Here is a 19555-nt window from a genome sequence, read left to right on the forward strand (position 1 = left end):
GTAATGTTTCGTAGAGAAAGTCAGCAGTCTAGGATACATCAGTACATCCCCATCACTGTATCGTACGAAATAAACACCACAACAAGCCCGTCGGCTATACGCAAAATCTCTAGTCATACTCTTCATAGATGCCTTCGAGTGTAGGACTTGCTCGCCGGATCGAAAGGTCCCTTTACTTCACCATTCTTGCCCACGCGGAGCACTGGACAAAGAGACCTTTCGCGCTTTAATGCTGGAGCAGCACCCACATACTTTGACTGAGGCAGCCAGATATTATCGAGTCTTTGCGAAGCCCTCGAGACAGGCCGGAATCTCCAAATCGAGTCGACTGCTGCTGATGCAGGTTCGTCTTCAAACAAGTCCTGCACCTCGTTACCAATCATTATGCTGCCGGTTTCGAGGCTTTCCGTGCCCGGAATGGGGTCGGCGAAAAGGTCATCGGTGTTGTCTGTCATACAAACACCCTCTTCCTCCTCGTTGTCGTTGACAGGCGCACTCTCCAAAGGAACAGTGCTTGCCATATTACCATTTTCGTACGTGGAGAAGGCTGTTGCGGCCCAAGGAGGATCATGTAGAGGCCGTGACGATGTGATCGGTGCACCAGAGGAGGTCCCACTCGGTAGAGCGTCACTGTAATGAGCAGACAAGCTTCCAGGATTGGCCGGATTCTGGACGGCGGTGCGTATTGCCTGGATCGGTTTATTAGCATGCAAGTCACGCCGAAGTTGCCGGAAATGGGAGCCTACCGTATAGATCTTCACCACTGAATGGTCATCATTGCCAGAACTGTGTCGTCCCTGAAGCAGCCGTTCGAGAAAGTAGACTCTCTTACTTTTGCGCCAATTAGCAGGTGACAAGATGGTAAGGTGTATTGCGGCGACTGCTATGACAAGAGCCACCTTCTCAGCCATCGACACGATAGAGCAGGCTTCACAGCCGGTATTATGCCAGTCATGCGACCGCAGAGCATCGGCGAACAAAGCTTTCTCAGGTGGTACTTGGCCTGTCTGTGTTAGAGGCGATAGCGTCTTTCGCAGCTCATCCACAACAGTGTGTCGGACGATTCGCCATAGACTGATGATAGGCAGTGGATTCAGCTTCCTGTGTTTCGCGCAAAAGGTCGATAGCCAGGAGTGCTTACAACGAAGGTTCTTGGGCAGGCGTGCGATCATGGCACTTGTCGCTTCTTCAAACAATGTCGCCGCAGTAGCTTCTGCTGGCGAGGCTACGAGAATGTCCGCCACACAGTCCAGATCCGACTTGGTGAGATCCTTGTAGTCGTAGGATAGCCGATTCGCTTTTCTGCCTATCTGCTGAGCCGTGCCGTACCTGTTGAGCGTCTGAGCTGCCATCTTGGTCTATGATTGTTAGGTTCGCTATTCCTGAAAACAACCTTTCTCCGCAGCCATGTCTGCGCTATCGACTTGATATACCTACATGCCATGTCTTACAATCACATTGTAGCTAAGACAAAGGAATTGATACTGTCTGTCACTTGTGTTTGAGGACGATTTCTTTGTCTGTATTCAGCGCTCGCCAATTCTGCTGTGGTAATGCTAAGAACCCACGATATTGCTCGGAACACATTACCATACTGATAACAGTCGCAGCCATCAAATAATGCTCAGCTAGCGGAAACCAGCCGCTACTGGCTTCGTACATAGAAAACAAGTAAATCTTCGTGGTGGCTGGTATGGATCTAGACCCGTACAAGTCGGATGTAACCATTGCGTGCAGGAGGAACACTGCAGAAGCGGCGAGCCATCATCCTCTGTTCGGCCGCAAAGGCAGCGTATCAGAGGCGCCGCACGGGTCCGAGGAAGTGGCTGCTGTTGCGGTACTTGCTGGTCGAACGACATCATACTCCAGCGTCGGTTGTGCGCATCCAGCGTGGCTTCTCGAGGCCTGAGCATAGATCCTGGAGGTGACCAGATACTCTGCGCAGCGTGGACTTCAGCACCGGCGGCTGTACTGTCATGACCCGATTCGACAGACATATCCATAGAACATGAATCGATCAAGGAGCCCGTAGAAGAAGAAATGTTCCTTCTACCAGCCGTAGAACGACTGGTACGCCGAAGACTGCCCTTGCGTCTCAGCTGTGCAGCAGCGGCCACTGCAGCTCGTGAAGGAGTCACGCCTTTTACAGACAACGCCGAGTTGGTACGCGGTATGCTCAAGCCCTCCAAGTTCTCCACCGGTGGATCCAGTCTGGCAGCTTTAGCGCGACGCTCTTCGCTCCTGGCGAAATTGAACGACGCACTTCTGCTCGGAGGCTGCTCACTCGTGACAGACTCGTCCTCGTCCTCATCATCACTCGTATCAGAGTCGAAAAGTCCTGGATAGCGTTCGCGTATGGATTTCGTCGGACTGGGCTCGGGCCGTCGTGTCTCGGTACGTGCTATCCCGTTCTCGTCTACTGTAAGAATGACAGACGGCCGGTGCACGGGCTTGTGCTCAGAAATAGCTCGTAATGGTGTCCTTCCAATCCTCTTCAGCGGCGAAGCAGTCCGTGGAATCTGTTGCATGCTCTCGCTTCGGCTTAGTGACTCTGCCATACTTATAGCAGACTGTGCGGTGCCCGAACGTGGGTTGCCAACGGTGTTGCTTCTACGCAGGCCGGGTCCAGATATGGAGGGGCCACTATCCGCGGGCGAAACACTGTCCTTCTGTGCCTTGCTCTCGAGTGCGCTGTCCTTACGCTTATTGACAGGCTTGTCTGGCCTGACTTTGCTTGTCCTGCTTGCAGACCGACTGATTGGTCGGACCGGCGAGCTGTATATAAGAGATGGATCGAGACTTGCCGCTGAAGTCGCGACCGTCATCGCGTTGTTGACAAAACCACCAGGTAGTGATGCTGCCGATGCTGGTCGAGGATGTGGTGGTTGCACAGGAAAGCTGGTCATGGCTGGAGTTTCGAAGCTCATTATGGGACCTTGGCTCATCGCTGGTGATACTGAAGACCAAGTCCCCGATTGCTGTATGGAAGGTGCGAAAGGGTCGTCCAGAGAAGCTTGTTGAGGTATTGCAGCCATCGGACTCCTTACCTGATCCCACAACAATTGTGTTTGAGGCATGACTGGCGCAGAAGCTGGACCAAAGTTGTTGAACTGGTACATGTCGGGCGAGAACTGTATTTGAGGGAACTGCACTGGTGTGTAAGGTCCTTGTGGTATGGCTTGTGCTTGCTGCAGCTGCTGCTGAGGGGTTGTGAATCGTCGTGCGGCAATTGTGGAAGGCGTTCCGAACGCTACTTGTGTTGGCTGCTGGACTTTTCTTCCCGGCGTTCCACGAGTTGGTGGTGGAGTCTGCATTTGCTGTGAGGCAATGATATGCTGCATCATTGGCTGAGCAGGTGAAGGCTGATATGCCATGCCTTGTCCCGGACTGATCACTTGAGGAGCGTAGTTCATCTGTTGTGGCATTGGTACCGGCTGCATTACACCAGCTTGCATACCAGCATAAAAGTTGGACCGTAGAGTCTCTGACGATGACTGCGTTCTCTGTACTGGTGTCATCCTGCTATACTGTGGTTGCTGAGGTGTAGCATAGCTTGGCATTTGCGGTGTGCTGAAAGCATCCTGAAAGTGGGAAGGGAAGGTAGCGTTTTTGGGTGTCTGAAAGACATGGTTGCCGAAGGCAGCGGCTGTAGGTGTTGCACCTGGGCTTGGGAAGCTCCAATCTCCATTGCTAGAATGTATGTGAGCATTGGCGATAGGTCATGTGCTCACCAGGGGAGATTATACCCTGCAAATTGTTGATCAAACTCCATGGCAGAAATTTGTATTGTGACTCAAGAACTCTTGTAACGCTCACTGCCCCGACACCCACAGCTTATGGTCTCTTCTCAATGCATATCGAGCTCGATCTGGTGGAGTGGGTTGTTCGGAGGAGGACGAAATGAATGACTGGAACGTAGAATCTTAACGGGATCCGATCGGGATCAGTGTATGTGTCTCTCGGTAGGACGGTATTAGGTAGGATTCTTGCTAGTAGCGACGGACAGCAGCAGTACCCAGACAGAGACAGGCAACAGTGCAGTCAAGAGGAGATAGATAGACAGTAAGAATGCCTGCTGGCAATAATGAACATAGGACAGTGACAAAGATGCAAGTACCCGACAAGGAATGGCTCGTCAGAGACTCCGCAATAATTGGTTCAGAAAGCTAGGACGCACAACGGCGGCGCCGTGCAAGGCACAAAGACCTGCAGGTGCGGCGGGAAGCATGGCATTCCTCGGTGGTGGCCTGGAGATACCGATAGTCATAGCTGAAGGATCGGGCGGGAGGGAACCAAATGCTCTTCTCCTTGGAAGTCAGAGAACAGCCGCAGCCCAATAGCCGCTTGTGCCACAAATGGATATGCGGCAGATAAAAGGGAGGATGTCGCCACCGTCATCCGACAGGCAGAAGTGGAGGGTTGTGCCGTTTGCTGAAGCGAGATCATATCAGCTCACCACTGCTGGCTGAAGGAAGCACTGCAGCCCGCCATGTAGAACTACAACTATGACAAGAAAGATCTCGCTTCTGCAGCTCCCCGCTGCAAAGCTCCTCAGCCAATTATGCCGTTCGCAACGTCGACTCAAAAACAAACGCCAGGAGGCACTCCGGCCAATGGAGTCTCGTAGCGGGTTATATTCCATTCGTTCTGCCGCGACATCTCACACCTCGCTTCCCGCAGCAGCACTGCTGATGAAATAAGCGCACCCGCGGATACTTCATCTCCACACGGAAAGCCTACTAAAGTGGCCTCGGAACAACTCGACTTGGGAGGAACGTACCGAAGGAGTTATACTTTTCTGATCTGTCCTTGGTCTTGTCTAGGATGGCGTGACGATGACCCCCGCCTTCACGATGCTTCGCAGGGATGATTCCGGCAATTCGGTCAGACAGGTAATCTGATGAATGAGAATAATGTCGGACCGGTGAGATGGATTAGCGGCCTGGTACATACATAATGGACTACGGAGGTCATGTTTCCCGCTGCAAGTCCCAGGAGGACCAACATAATAAGGCATACGGCTCGTAATTCCTGCATGTCTGGGAACGAGACCCGACAGAAACTCAATTGTATGAGTAGCCGTCATTTCCAGGCTGCGTCCCTCTTCTTCTCTCCGCCCCAGCAGCTGAGCAGCCCAAGCAGACGGATTGACTCGCAAAAGTAGTAGCTCTGAGCCACCACTCACCCTGTTCCAGACCCTTGTACCAGCTCATTCTGGCCTGACGCATTTACAGGACTTCACCTTTGTTACCCTGGTACGTTGCAAGAGCTCAGCAATAATTCATGTCTATCGCTTAATCTTGGCAGCATCAAGAGCGGAATTGAAGTTGGATATAAAAATGACACTACCTATGTCGAAACTCGCTGCTATGCGTGCTTCTCTATATCGTCCTCTAGTTGCTGTCTGCTGACTCTCCGCTCTCTTACTTCTCTATCCTTGAGTTCTTTCGCTTCCTTCTTCTGCTTAAGCTCCTGACAGAACTTACTATTGGCACGAATCTGACCTCCGTACTTGATAAAAATAAATGGCACGGCCGCCATGATCATGCTCAAGAACGCAAGCAGTGTACAAGCCCACGCAATACCCAGACGCTCATACATCGGCTTCGCAGCAAAAGGCAAAACCACACCGAATATGGATCTCGAGCTCGACGCTGCTCCCATGGCACTGGCGGCGAAGACTTCGTAAGCGTCCACCACGTAGTTCAGCTCCCCCATGAATATCAGCAGGAAGCCAATGCCGAATGGTAGCGCAGACAGTGTTGGCACAATCCAGTGGATATCTGCTCGAGCAGTCCAGCCGAGCCAAAACAGCGAGATTACGAACAGTGGCCCACCGAAACAGGCCAGTGGTAGACGAGCATATTCCTCAACTTTCGTCCATTGCGGTGGTGGAGATTTTCTCAGCGCTTTCTCGTAGTAATCGTTCCAGGCCAGATAGACGCCAGTCGCTATAACAGAGCCAACGCCAATCGGCAGGAAGGTGAGACCCGTTTCTCCTGCATTGAAGCCATACACGCCACCAAAAACAACCGGGTATGCTTGGAAGAATACTATCTGTTGGTCAACATTGCAGCATGGACAAGACTGTTGCAGACGACTCACTGTAGAATATGCCATATATTACTGACAGATAGAGGCATGTGGTCAGGACAATGGCCTCGGTGCAGAACATCCGGATAGGTCGCATAAGCACGACTACAACCAGTTCGTGAAAGTCTCTTGTCTGCAACTCACTCGGCGCCACTATACTCTCATCGCCAGTTTCCTTGCGCAGCTTCTTGGCTTTCCTCTCCAATATCACCGGGCCATATGTCTCCGGCATAAACAAGAGGAAAGGCCAGGTCGCTCCAGCGATGATCAAAAGAACCCAGTACGACCATCGCCACGATACTACAGACACGAATCCCGAAGCTATCGGACCGATCAATGGACCCCAGGTAGTTGCTGCCATGAACAGAGTAATGACGAGACCTCTCGCTCTTGGAGTGCTGTAGATGTCTGCATAGATACCTCCCACAACAGATATTGGCGTGGAAGAGCCGACGCCGGTCAGGAATCGGAAGACGATCAGGCCAGCGAATGAAGGTGCTAGAGCACAACCGAGTGTGAAGGCTGTGAAGACGACGAAGGTGCCTATCATAACGATCTTGCGGCCATAGGTCTCGGACATGGGCTACCTAGCATTAGCGCTGCTTGTATATCGATTCGTTCATGCATCGTTGAGGCGGACAAAGCAAGAACAAATTTCTTCGTCCTCTCAAGGTCATGACTTACCGCGAACACTAATGGCCCAAGGACGTAGCCGATCAGGTAGATTGAAACGGGCAGGACAAGTTGTGCTTGGTTCGTGACATTAAAATATCGAGAAGTCTCCTCAGTCGCTCCGGAGGCTATCGAGCTGCCTATAGTACTGTTGAAGACCATAAAGATTGAAGCTAGGACAACGTATATCTTCTTCGTTTGGCTCCAATTATATGGATTGAGAGGATCGCCATCACTGAAGCTGACGATGGTCTTGCCATCTTCCCGATGTATACTTGCGGCAGGGGATGGTGTCGACGACGTTTCTCGCGAGTTGTCTGCTGTTTCGATCTCGGCTTGCTTCTCTACGTCGAGTTTGTCTATGTCGTCAATCGTTTTGTCGTGCACCTCGGGTATTTGATTCAGTGGCGATTGCGGGGAGGCTTGCGCGCCGTCTCTGACGCTCATCATAAGCAAGATAAAGATGAAATGGTACGAATGTTCGACATCTGAGACAAATGCTAAGACTGTGAAATGTGAAGAAGATCGTGGTTGAACCCATCATACTCTTGAAACATAGCGATTGGTTCGTCCGGCTCTCGGCAAAAGCAGTTTGGCAATGATCATGTACTTTTGTCCGGCTTAAGGCAAGCTTAATATCGATCAGCAAGCTTGGCGTCCAATATCGAGAGCCTCGTGCATGCAGGCACATATCGAATTGATGTTGCTGTATGCTGTTGGTTGTCTTATCGCTTTCGACAACAATTTGCAGGCGACATTCAAGAGTGTCGATTATATTCCGATGATTCGTTCTGTGTTGCTCTCGCATCATTGTGCTCAAGCTTCGAGATTGATGCTACGGCCAAATCGTCCATACAAGGCGGCCTTGAGGTCGTTCATCTCTTCCCGCAACTCACTCAACTTCTCCTCGAGCGAGCCGACTTCATCGTTGATCTTTTCCACCGAAGAAGATAGCAGGTCTTGTACTTCCACAATAGGCAGTGAGAAGAATGAGTCGCCGATTTTGTAGCTGCGTAGGTCCATTAGTCAAGATCCCGATCACGTTGTTGTAGTTTTCAGGTCACGTACGGCACCTTGTCGTCCTCGTCAGCGAGTTCCAATTCCGAGGAGATTTCTTCAAGGTCTTCCTTTTCCTTCTGAGAGAGTGTTAGTACTGATTGTGGTTCAACTATGCACCTCACGCACCTCCTTGGTTTTCAGTTGCTCATCGAGACCCTTCTCTCGCGAGTGCAGCCTGCTGAAGCGATTGATCTTTTCTTGATCCTCACGCCGCACTTCTTTTTCTTCGCCAATCTGTGCCTCTTCTTCTTGTGATAGCTGCGGCAAATTAGTGCAACCCAACTGTAGCTTTCAATTGGTACGCACCATGCGTCTTGACAACATCTTGACGGAGGGATAATAGCAGAATGTAGAAGTTGCCCTTGCACTTGTGTTCTGTGGTATCAGCACAGGCCAGCGATTATACTTTTGACTTTGGTGGGGTGCATGACAAGCGTAAATTTGCGACAGGACGCCTTGTCAAAGTATCACCACTTTCTTGTCAACGAATTGAGTATGAACCGTGAATCGTATCTAGAATCTGATGAAACTCTCCGACAGTATGTATGCCGGCAGATGCCAAATGATCATGCACAACGCCATTTCAAAATGCTATCAAAAAGCCGAAGGAATGCCGCCCTATCAATCGTCCTTGTCTGTGGCGCTGCCCTCGTTATCTGTACATGCATGCGCGACCAATCGCAACGGCTATCGCAGGCGAGAACCTGACGTGAGGGGTATGTGCTTGCGAGATGTCGGAGGTCTCGACTGACACGCCATGTACACTCGCTGGAGCTGACAGGGTATACTTTTCATGCTCGCCGCTACATAAAAGTCATCAGTCCCAGACTTGCTTTCCTACCTCAGCACGCAAGATGGAGTCCGAGAAAGTCAGACGAGTCTCGCAGACTACCATAGACAAAGGCCTTGCTAGTGACGATGATGCCGCTGTACTGGGTGCGTTTTGTACCTACATCGATATGAAGCATAGAACTGACAGAGTGCAGCTGGCTTGGGCTATACCCAAGAGCTGCGGCGCAATTTCACCATGATAGAAGTCTTTGGCATCGCTTTCTCGATCATGGGTCTGCTTCCATCGATTGCAAGCACTCTCGCATACTCAATCCCAGCTGGGCCTGCAGGCATGGTATGGAGTTGGTTCCTGGCTAGCATGTTTATATTCGTCGTGGGCCTTGCTATGGCCGATTTGGGATCCGCTATGCCGACTTCTGGAGGGTGAGTCGCCGATCCCAGGAGAAATCAGTAGCAACGATACAATGCTGATGTTTGTAGTCTTTACTGGTGGACGCACTACTTCGCCTCCCCAAAGACTCGCAACGCGTTGTCTTTCTTGGTCGGTTATAGTAACACTCTCGGCCTTGTCGGCGGCCTTGTCTCGATCGACTACGGCTTCTCGCTTATGCTGTTGAGCGTCGTTGTACTCGCGAACGACGGCAACTACACACCATCATCCGGTGTGATATACGCGGTGTTCTTGGGCTGTATCTTGTGCCATGGCGTCCTTGCCAGCACACTGAGCAAAGTTATGGGCAAGCTGCAGACAGTCTTTGTCGCGCTGAATTTTGTCCTGATCGTTGCAACCATCATCGCCCTGCCTGTTGGTCGGGCATCGCAAAGGAACAGTGCACACTTCGTCTTCGCGGAGGTCGAGAACTTGACCACGTGGCCGACAGGGTGGGCATTCATGTTGGCTTGGCTGTCTCCCATCTGGACCATTGGTATGTGCAGTCGATGAGATTAAGGGCGCATGATGAGCTGACACGGTCTACAGGCGGCTTCGACAGCTGCGTCCACATGTCAGAAGAAGCCTCAAACGCTACTCGTGCAGTACCCTATGGCATCATCATGTCCATCGGCAGCTGCTGGCTCTTCGGCTGGATCTTGACCATCGTCATCGCAGCATGCATGAATCCCGATCTTGAGGCAGTACTCACCAGTCCATTCGGCCAGCCAATGGCTCAAATCTACTATGATGCCCTCGGAAAGCGTGGCGCCATCGGCATGATGACTCTACTCTTCATCGTACAATTCCTGATGGGTCTTAGCATCCTGGTGGCGGCTTCACGACAAAGCTGGGCCTTCAGCAGAGATGGTGCATTGCCTTTCAGCAGCTTCTTTCGTAAGATCAGCGCCAAGCTTGGCTATATACCTTTCCGGGCTGTCTGGGGATGTGTCGGTGTTGGTGCCATTCTTGGCCTCCTTTCGTTGATCGCACCGGCCGCCGCTCAAGCATTATTCTCGTTGGCAGTGGCCGGCAACAACGTGGCGTGGGGAACACCTATCCTTTGCCGTCTTGTTTGGGGTCAGAATAAGTTCAAGCCAGGTATGAAAATATTTCATAATGCAAGGGAGATCTTGTCTAACACACCTTTGCAGGCCCTGTTTACACAGGCAGGTACAGCATTGCAATTGGCTGGACTGCAATCGTCTTCTTATGCTTCGGCACACTTCTAGCCATGTTCCCAGTCGGTGGTACGTACTGTCTAGTCGTCTGCCATAAGACAACTAGCTGATCATTTACAGGACCGAACCCAACCCCATCAAGCATGAACTACACGGTCGTCATCAACTCGGCAGTATGGCTCGGTGCCTTGGCATACTACTTCATTGACGCTCGCAAATGGTAAGCATCGAGACTCCAACCCACGAATGTGCAAACTCTGACACTCCACAGGTTCACTGGGCCAAAGATCACACTCGACCTTACAGATCTAAGTGAAAGCCAGGAGAGGGCGATTGTGTCTGAGGGCTTGGAGGTGCAGCATGTCAAGCCAAGTCCGGTAGGTGTGGAGCAGAATGTTGGTGAGAAGAGGGCAGAAGTGTAGTTAGCAAGCTTGCGATAGCACGCCTGAGAACCAAGACAGTTGTCTGTTCTCACCACGTATCAGACCTTCCAAAAGCGGACTGTACCGGATGCATTTGCCCTACTGGACTTGCCCCGTAGGAAAGGGCAAGAGATAGAGCAAAGACGTGATGGCCAGGGAAACAAAAGTAAAAATATGAGAAGTTTCACACCAGTGTTTAACTGGTCAAATCGGATTACGAGCCTTGGATGAGGTTAGGACGAATTCTAAGCATAAGTTGTTGGAAATGACTTACAGCATGGGGCTCGAACCCACTAAGTGAGAATTAGTGCCTGTTCGAGGGCGAGAGATAACTGTCTGAGACAGCTCAAAGACATACCAGCCTTTGGTGATTCTCAACCGAAAACCAACGCGCTCTGAGGGTTACATAATTAGCATGGTTTAGATGACTGTGGTGTGTAGAGAGTACCTACACCATTGCGCCAACCGCCCACACCACAGGAATATAATGTCCCAGGTTTCGCACACTTTCATGAGGTGACATGATTAAGTCCTGGTATTGCTTTACAACTAAGACCCCTTCACTCAGATCCGAGGAAAGAGCGAGACGAAAGCCAGTCATACTGGTAGCGTGCGGAAACTCCAGGTTAGCATGATATAAGACCTGGTTGATCCGAGGGATAGGAATTAGGATCTTGACCAGACGATTGATGGTGCGATGCATCATGCTAGGCAAAGCTGCCAAGGCAACTGACGATGTGATCGGTCTTCATTGGGATGCTGGAGAGATGGCGATTGTATTGCATTAGATGCTCTATATATCGCGTATGGCATGGAGTGAAGTTGAGGAAGCCGAGTCCGAACGCCTGTAGTCTTTCTCGCTTGCTCCGGGCCAAGTTTGCCACACAACTTCGCCTTCTACTCACCAGGCATGAACTCCTTATTTTGTCCGCATTGAACCCGACATATCTCATATCTCATTCAGCTTCGCGTCCTGACAGCCAGCCTATGGCCAATCACTCAGGTACGACTTTTCGCTGTTAAGGGGCCATCGGAACGACACGTCAGGAGCAAGCCTCAGTCGTTGACCGCATGTTCGAACGTCGTTCTTTGGCCGATCTGCGTTATGGGAAGTGGCCGGATCGCGACCACTGGAGCTTTTGGCGAGATCTTCGTGGGTCTCTGGCACGACTTGACAATCTGGTGCTTCGGACCTTTGACCACATGCCCACCCATTTGTTAGGCATATCCTCCTCTCTCACGTCTGCGCACCAACATATCTCCTCATACCCACACTCATCGGCGACTTTCCCTTCTTCATCTTCTGCTTGGCCTCCATCGGATGCTCCCTTTCCCATCTTTCGTCATCTTGGTAGGCCCTCACAGCTGTATCGAGATCCCAGTCGGCTTGCTGCAGGTATAGCAACGCCACATCGTATCTAAGCCGGAGCGGAACACTGGTCAGCACATCAGCCTCGTACCACTAACTTCAACAGATGGCATAGAGCTACTCACTCTGCAACCTTACACGCCATCATCCACCTCCTCACCTTTCCTCTCTTTACTTCCTCCTCTTCACCCTCCGGTGGCTGTGGCGAAAGTGATACACCACCTTTGTAGTACTCGCCCGGAATCAACACCGTCCTCCGACCTTGTATGAGATGGTCCGAGAAAACATTATTGGCTTTCCGTAACGCATTGGTCGGCACCCCATATGCCAACGCCAACGACCTTATACTATCCTCCGGCGTCAAGAAATGCAGTACATCCGGCGCGGGCTCACCCTGCCTCTCTTTCTCTGATGGTGGTGGCCGCGAATCGTGCGACGAATATGCAGGCAGCTCCTCATCCTCCTCAACTTGCTTTTCACTAGGTGGCGGCACGCTTGGCTCGTTCAACGACGTATATGCGGGAGGATCTTTCAGTCCTTGTGGCAGCAGAGACGGCTCGGTTGTGATTTGGCAGTATGGACAGTACGTCTCGTATCGCTTGTTCTGGTTCAGACATCGCGAACATATCGATCGATCACAGCATGGTAAATGTCGTCCTGGAAGGAGTGGTTTCTCGGAGGCGGGGTCAAGGGGACTATCGTATATGGAGGCGCAAGTTGCGCATGCGTTGGCCATGATGATGGTTGATAATAGATATGTGCTACAACGCCTAATGGTGCTATGCTAGTGAACTGTTCAGAGGATATGCTCTGTATCACGTCTCTGCATAATGACGCCGTACACACCTCGCTATCGATTATTGGCGCTTCGGCTTCGGATGCGAGAAGGAAGCGGCCGGGTTCGCATGGCGGTGCATTAGGCACGATTCGCCACCCGCTTTGCAGGGCTGGGCTGGGCAATCTTACTTGCCAATCGTGACGCTTCCAAGAGACCCTTTCTAAGCATAACTCTTGTCGTTGTCGTTGTTCACCTCCTTCTCTCCCTCTGTGCTATCTCTACTTACAATTGACCTCCATACGCTCCTTCCAGATAACGTGAACACCGAAATCGCGACCTTGTAATACTTTGAGACGACGAGATCTTGATTGATCCGCCTGCATTAACGGATTTAAGCTTACGGATCGCGTGGAGGAACAAACACTTTACTGAGCTCGCAACACACCAGCAGCGCCATCTGGCGCATCATGGCCACCTACACAATCATGGACAACTCAACCTCCACCCTTCCGCCACTTCCGACTTACACGATCAAACCTCTACCCTCCCTCCTACCCTACATATCTGATGCGCACCTCTCGTTAGCACTGCCCATAGTAGCTTACTGGGGCGTATCAATGATCTTCCACTTCATCGACGAGTGGGACCTCTTTCCACAGTACCGACTACATACCCCAGCCGAAGTGCTCAAGCGGAACCACGTCAGCAGATGGCACGTCCTCCGTGATGTGGTTATACAGCAGATAATTCAGACCGTGTTCGGACTGGGACTGGCTTTCGTAGATCCGCCTTCGACTTTTGGGAAGGAGGATTATGATGTTGCTCTTTGGGCGCAGAGAATCAGGCTTGCAGAGAGGGCTGTACCGGCTGTGCTGGGAATGGTTGGAGTGGATGCTGCGGGATTGGCGAAGAGCGTCGGGAGTGGACATGCTATGCTGGGCAGTGTGCTGCTGGGTGGACAGTATCCGGATCTGATGCAAACGGTCGTCTCGAATGGGCAAGCAATCGCAGCTCCAGCCTCTGCGCAGTGGGAGCTTCTAGCCGCGAAGACGATCTATCACGCTTTGATCCCGGTCTGCCAATTCCTGCTGGCCATCTGCATTGTCGACACATGGCAGTATTTCCTCCACCGCGCAATGCATATGAACAAGTACCTGTACACGACCTTCCACTCTCGACACCACAGGCTCTACGTTCCCTACGCATACGGCGCACTCTACAACCATCCAGTCGAAGGTTTCGCCCTGGACACTCTAGGCACAGGACTCGCATACTTGATATCTGGCATGACAGTCCGCCAATCGATCTGGTTCTTCACAATGTCCACGATCAAGACCGTAGACGACCACTGCGGGTATGCATTTCCATGGGACCCCCTCCAGCATCTCACCAGCAACAACGCCGGATACCACGACGTGCACCACCAAAGCTGGGGCATCAAGACGAATTTCAGCCAGCCATTTTTCACATTCTGGGATGGTCTACTAGGCACGAAATGGGTTGGGGGAGACGTCAGTGCACGATACGAGCGTGCGCGCTTGGCTGCGCGGAAAAAGGCCGATGCGGAGAAGCCTTTGACACAACAGCATGAGACGGCGCCCGAGATATTACCACAAAAGGCAGCGCAACAGGCAGCTTTCTCACAGAAATGCGTCCTCGCCGATACCTCTGCAGCAGGTGGGCGGAACGTTCTGGTAGAGGAAGCGGCAGAGGAAGTCAAGGCGAGAAGGGAAGTGAGAAGGAGTCCGCGGAAAAGAGTCATGACCAACTCGGGCCTCAAGGGCTTCGCGGATAGAGTTGGCGAGAGCTTGCATGGGAAGAGTTCGGGGGTCTTGAGTGTAGATGGTGGAAGGCGGTAATGTATAATTTCCAAATGGCATGAGTATTGCAAGATGCCGTTGTTTATGATAGCTTCTGATTCTCTTTGGCCTTCGCTTGTACACAAGTCTTACCTATCTTATGTTTTAGGGCGTGTATGACCTACATTGAGATCAGGCCGCTTGGCTTTCCGCACAATTGCATCTAGAGTTCTGGGTCGCACAGCTCTCGGTACTGGGTTTGTAGCGGCTCCACGACCATGTTCGTGAACTCACGACGCCAGACCGTGTCGTTCGGCCGTACGAACATCTTCTCCAGGCACCACCAGATAGCAGCCGAGTGCTCTGGCCCTGCTTCCCCTGCCACCTCTTCAGCCCAGCTGATGGCTAGAGCTCGATCGTGGACAGCATCCTCGACTAGCATCCCCACCTGACCACTCTTTCCTCGCTTCTCCTCGAGAGGCATACCGAAACACAGCTCGAGCAACAGAATGGCGAGAGTAGACATAGGGATATCGAAGCCCACCTTTGCAATATCTGGAACACTTTTTCCGAAACCACGCCGCAACAACGGATTGTCGTACTGGATCTCACCACCATCTTTTGTGAGGAAAACAATGTCGTTCTTGTTCCATCCTGTTCTCAGCCATCCGCTTGAATGGAGCTGAACATGCGCTGAGGCTACGGCTGCTGCAATGCCGTACCTGTTTTTGCGGGACGGCCGTGGCGTACCTTTTAAAATGTCCGCTCGCAGCAGACTGCCTAAGGTCAACACTCTTGGGTTTCGGCGAGCGAGATCAAATTGATCACTCGCATTCAGAGTGTACGTATTGACGTCGTCGGTACTGGCGAGCAGAGCGAGGTGCTTCGTTACTAGCTGCCCATCCCCTAGCTTGGCGCACAGATCTACAGTCGGCGTGCTTTGCTCTACTTCGCCCGCCATCATATCAGCACCTGGCTTGGTATCCTCTGCAAACATGACTTTGCCATTCGAATGGCCGACGCTTGAATCGTACACGTGGCATATGCAGGCCTGTCGTTCTGTCCAAGGTGGCACAGGCATATGTGTACCCTCATGTCTGCTATGGTACAACAACAGGACGTCGAAGCGTACTGTCGGAGACGATGGATGTCTGAGCAGTAGATCTGCTCGATGATGCTCTATGCAACTGCAGCCCCATGCTGCGGAAAGCATGTTGTATATTGCATTTGCGTGCTTGTGAAGCTGCAGCAGTGTTTTACTAATCATGGAAGTAGTCCGCCGAGCGACTTGCTGTCGAACTTGCACGCTTGCGTTGCTACGTGTCAGAAGTGCTTGCAGGAACTCGAGTTGTTGCCGGACTGCAGCGAAGGCCTCTTCCAGAGTCGGCTCTGTGGCGGCGAATTTGACTCTATTGCGCTCATTCTGGAAGCTGGAGTGAAGCCGGGACAACGTGCTCTTGGTATCTTGCACATCCTGCGGACTCGTGGAGACTAGCTTACGTCTCAGCTCCTCCATGTCATCTCGCAGGTCGGTGACCGCTTCTATGAAGGCTTGAGCAGTTCTATCATCCAGCCTCGCCTTCAGCTTAATTTCCAATTGACGCCACTCGGGGTCATCTGGCCGTGTCTTCAGCCGCTCTAGATGGTCCAGGTCTCCCAGCACTGGCAGGAACAACACTTCGACTGTCTGGCTGAATGCAATTTCTAGAAGACTTGCTTGTGTCTTGTACCGCCGGTACACTGCTCGGAAACCTTTCAAGGTTCCCGTCATTCGTTGGAACTCACGTTGGTGCTCTAGCCATGAGATCAGTAGAGGTGGTCCGGCGAGGATGAGACCAGCAAGTGCCTCGGCCCCGCTCATGTTGCATGTCGAATCGAGTTCAGCAGGATTCTAGATTCGCGCAAGTCCATACAAAGGGCACACGACACCAATTCCCTGGCCTTTCTGCAATGGTCGAAGATGTTGCTTCAGCTTGGTCGGTTAAAGTAGCTTAAGGTAAGCTCCAAATTCTTGTGGAGGGGTGGAGGGGTGGAGGGGTGCCGCAGCCACACGACCTGCAGCTATCTTGCTTCTAACACAAGAGATAATGGATCCTGAGCCGTGTTATACCAAGCTCAAAACTCGAACTCATCCTGCGGGTGGATCAGAGCACAATGTCACCAGCTAGCCAAGATCTCTCGGTCGTTGGTGTCGAATGTCTAGAACTCTTGGATGCGACGACGCGTGAGGATTTCTCCAGACGTCCTGGCCAGCAGACCCAATATGCTCTGCAAGAATTGCTTTCGCGTTATCGCTCTTGGGGTGGAAACATCGGAGCCTTCCAACCGTACACCATTCGTACGTCACTGTCTTATCGTCTAAGAGAGGCGCCGGCGTTACATGCCAAATTCCTGGAGCACCTGGGAGATTTGCAAGAGGATGTCTCTGACCGTACGTTCTCTATCCACGCTGGGTTCGCTGGTTATCAGCACCATCGGCTCTGACACAAATAGTAGTCCTGATAATACTGACCGCCACAACGAAAAACGATGGTGGTAGCAAGCCCAGGCCAAGCGAACAACTGGCCGCTACCCTAGCCAAGGACTACAGGCTAGGTTCGGACGATGTTCAAGAGCTACTCCAGGCAATTAGTGAGGATATCGTAGCCTTATTCAGATTGTCCGTACTGGCAAGGAAGTCGTCTTTGCGAGATAGATACGCCATGGCGCTTGCTCGAACTGAGCCTCCTTCGCCTGCGGAAGAGGTCGCAGAGATGGATGCTATTGTCGAGCAGCAGCCATGGCTCAAACAACCTGCACTACTTTGGCTTCGACAGCGGCTTGCGTTGGCAAACAATTCACGAAGACGCTTCATGAGCTATTGCACCCAACATCAAGCTCACCTGCGCGGTAATGCCCTGCCCTCAAGTCCATTCGGCTATCAGCCATTGGTCGGAGCAATATCCATGGAGGTACTGGACGCTTCGGAAGATGCATCCACCGGCTTTGCTGAGACATCAGCGTCTACTACGAATGACGTTCTGTTCCAGCGGCTTGCATCCACTGATGCTGACATCGACGACCGAGCATCAGAGGTTTCGTACGTCTCCTACACCAATGAAAGCACAACACTAAGCTCCCATCTTGATGTTCCAAGCTTTTATGACGTGAAGGGAGAGCAGCCGGTCTTCACATGTCCGATTTGCAGATCTGATGTCGACTGTGCGACGTCTCGCAGCTGGAGACGCCACGTATTTTCGGATCTGCGAGCATATGTCTGCACTTTCAAAGATTGTCGACTGCGCATTTTTAGTGACTCTGAAACCTGGATGCAGCATGAAACTACGGAGCATTATACCTTTTGGGCTTGCCCCTATTGTGCAAACAAGGAGCCTTTCCACTCGAAAACAGACTTGTCAGCGCATGTCCTACAAGCTCATGGTTCATCGGCTGATCTAAGCTCTATCGAGCAGCTAGTCCAAGCTGGACGGTATTGTTCCGATACGATCGCTGCTTCAGCATGTCAGTTCTGTAATTGGCCTGCGAAGATCCGGGATATCGACCGTTCCGCGCCACGAGATGGTGAAATACTGGTCCCACTGGCCCGTTATCGTAGGCACGTTCGCGTCCACCTGGAACAAGTTGCATTGTTAGTCACAGATAAGCAGCTCAAAGATGCGAACGAAGTGGAATCGCCTACCTCCTCGGAGTGTGACCCGGACGAAATCTTCATTGCCGTCATAGGCGAAACCGGCGTTGGCAAAAGCAGTTTCATCTCGTTACTGACTAATGATGACGAGGTTACCATTGGTCATAGCCTGACCTCGCAAACAGCCAGTATTAGCGTACACCTCTGTGCTTATGATCATGGACCTAAAGTCTATCTGATCGATACGCCAGGCTTCAATGACACTACGAGGACTGATACAGGAGTTCTTCTTGAGTTGGCCGCTTGGTTAGCATCTACTTATCAAATAGACATGAAGCTCAGTGGTATATTCTACTTGCACCCGATCAGTAGTCCTCGGTTTACAGGGTCCTCGCTACGACAAATGAAACTTTTCCGGGCACTGTGCGGCCTGGAAGCCGAAAGTCATGTTGCATTGGTGACTACGAAGTGGGATCTGGTTGACCATCAACAAGGAGAGTTGCGAGAGCACGAGCTCGTGACCAAACCATACTTCTGGGGCGATATGTTCGCGCAGGGTAGCCGGATTGCTCGCCACGATAACACGAGAGCATCGGCTTCTCGTATCTTAGCTGCCACAGTGGCGCAAACCAAGACCACCTTGAAATTGCAACGTGAGCTGGTGGACGAGCAGATGCTGTTGCGGGACACCGAGGCTGGTCAAGTTATGGCTGAGGACTTATCACGTTTGCAGAACGGATATGACAGCGAATTAGCCGAGATCCAGCATGACCTCGCAGTAGCGCGGGAGGTGCACGATCAGTCTACTAGAGACACGGAGCACGAGGATCTACTACTTCATGCGCTCTCCCGCACGTCTTTGGATCTCAATCGACGCCGGAAGGAGGTCTCCACCGAGATGCGAAGGCTGCATGTGACGAAAGATGAGCTCCTAGATCAATACAGAACACGAATAGCGCAGCTCGAGGACGAGAAAGCGAACATGTCTAAAGAGAACGCGGAGCTTCGAGTGAGGCTTGCTGCTGCGAGCGTCAACCTGTGAGCACAAGTCAACTACTCAAAATTATTTCTGACAGGGACAATGGTATCTTGCACGTTACCCATCAACGATCAACTCGGCGCACCGATCGCTTGCCGCTGTACTCCACACATATACTCGACCGCGATTGACATTCGTATTCTGATCATGATCTCGCCGAACGACAACGCTGTAAATAGTCTGACCAGGTTGCTCGCCCCCAAGAACCTCGAGCCTGACAGCATCGACCACATGGCGTTCACGGGAATATCCGACATGCAGCGTGCCTCCCTCAGCCGTTCCTTCTTTCAACG

At 51.8% G+C, this 19555-nt stretch overlaps 9 protein-coding genes across 9 annotated transcripts; 3 read left to right on the top strand and 6 right to left on the bottom strand.

Moving 5' to 3' along the window:
- Positions 1-122: 122 nt before the first annotated feature.
- LTS14_000974 (uncharacterized protein) lies at positions 123-1352 on the bottom strand (the record flags this gene model as incomplete). The annotated part of the gene is made up of 2 exons (XM_064833683.1): positions 123-689; positions 747-1352. The coding sequence occupies 2 exons, from the start codon at positions 1350-1352 to the stop codon at positions 123-125; spliced, it is 1173 nt and encodes a 390-aa protein (XP_064698644.1).
- A 276-nt stretch (positions 1353-1628) lies between these two features.
- Positions 1629-3690, bottom strand: LTS14_000975 (uncharacterized protein; the record flags this gene model as incomplete). Its single annotated transcript, XM_064833684.1, has 1 exon — positions 1629-3690. A coding segment is annotated over one exon (2062 nt), but the record flags the coding sequence as incomplete, so codon positions are not given.
- A 1677-nt stretch (positions 3691-5367) lies between these two features.
- Positions 5368-7212, bottom strand: LTS14_000976 (uncharacterized protein; the record flags this gene model as incomplete). Its single annotated transcript, XM_064833685.1, has 3 exons — positions 5368-6053; positions 6106-6676; positions 6778-7212. The coding sequence occupies 3 exons, from the start codon at positions 7210-7212 to the stop codon at positions 5368-5370; spliced, it is 1692 nt and encodes a 563-aa protein (XP_064698646.1).
- A 369-nt stretch (positions 7213-7581) lies between these two features.
- Positions 7582-8148, bottom strand: LTS14_000977 (uncharacterized protein; the record flags this gene model as incomplete). Its single annotated transcript, XM_064833686.1, has 4 exons — positions 7582-7774; positions 7834-7901; positions 7951-8082; positions 8131-8148. The coding sequence occupies 4 exons, from the start codon at positions 8146-8148 to the stop codon at positions 7582-7584; spliced, it is 411 nt and encodes a 136-aa protein (XP_064698647.1).
- A 703-nt stretch (positions 8149-8851) lies between these two features.
- Positions 8852-10649, top strand: UGA4 (GABA-specific high-affinity permease; the record flags this gene model as incomplete). Its single annotated transcript, XM_064833687.1, has 6 exons — positions 8852-9039; positions 9097-9542; positions 9596-10147; positions 10201-10296; positions 10348-10447; positions 10499-10649. 6 exons carry the CDS (start codon positions 8852-8854, stop codon positions 10647-10649), a joined length of 1533 nt encoding a protein of 510 aa, XP_064698648.1.
- A 1237-nt stretch (positions 10650-11886) lies between these two features.
- Positions 11887-12754, bottom strand: LTS14_000979 (uncharacterized protein; the record flags this gene model as incomplete). The annotated part of the gene is made up of 2 exons (XM_064833688.1): positions 11887-12085; positions 12144-12754. The coding sequence occupies 2 exons, from the start codon at positions 12752-12754 to the stop codon at positions 11887-11889; spliced, it is 810 nt and encodes a 269-aa protein (XP_064698649.1).
- A 509-nt stretch (positions 12755-13263) lies between these two features.
- On the top strand, positions 13264-14655 carry SUR2 (Sphingolipid C4-hydroxylase sur2; the record flags this gene model as incomplete). The annotated part of the gene is made up of 1 exon (XM_064833689.1): positions 13264-14655. The coding sequence occupies one exon, from the start codon at positions 13264-13266 to the stop codon at positions 14653-14655; it is 1392 nt and encodes a 463-aa protein (XP_064698650.1).
- A 163-nt stretch (positions 14656-14818) lies between these two features.
- Positions 14819-16456, bottom strand: LTS14_000981 (uncharacterized protein; the record flags this gene model as incomplete). Its single annotated transcript, XM_064833690.1, has 2 exons — positions 14819-15249; positions 15346-16456. 2 exons carry the CDS (start codon positions 16454-16456, stop codon positions 14819-14821), a joined length of 1542 nt encoding a protein of 513 aa, XP_064698651.1.
- A 293-nt stretch (positions 16457-16749) lies between these two features.
- Positions 16750-19265, top strand: LTS14_000982 (uncharacterized protein; the record flags this gene model as incomplete). The annotated part of the gene is made up of 2 exons (XM_064833691.1): positions 16750-17026; positions 17092-19265. 2 exons carry the CDS (start codon positions 16750-16752, stop codon positions 19263-19265), a joined length of 2451 nt encoding a protein of 816 aa, XP_064698652.1.
- Between the last annotated feature and the right edge of the window lie 290 nt (positions 19266-19555).

Source organism: Recurvomyces mirabilis (assembly GCF_035927965.1).
Source record: "Recurvomyces mirabilis strain CCFEE 5264 chromosome Unknown scaffold_2, whole genome shotgun sequence".
Classification (NCBI taxonomy): Eukaryota; Fungi; Ascomycota; class Dothideomycetes; order Mycosphaerellales; family Teratosphaeriaceae; genus Recurvomyces; species Recurvomyces mirabilis.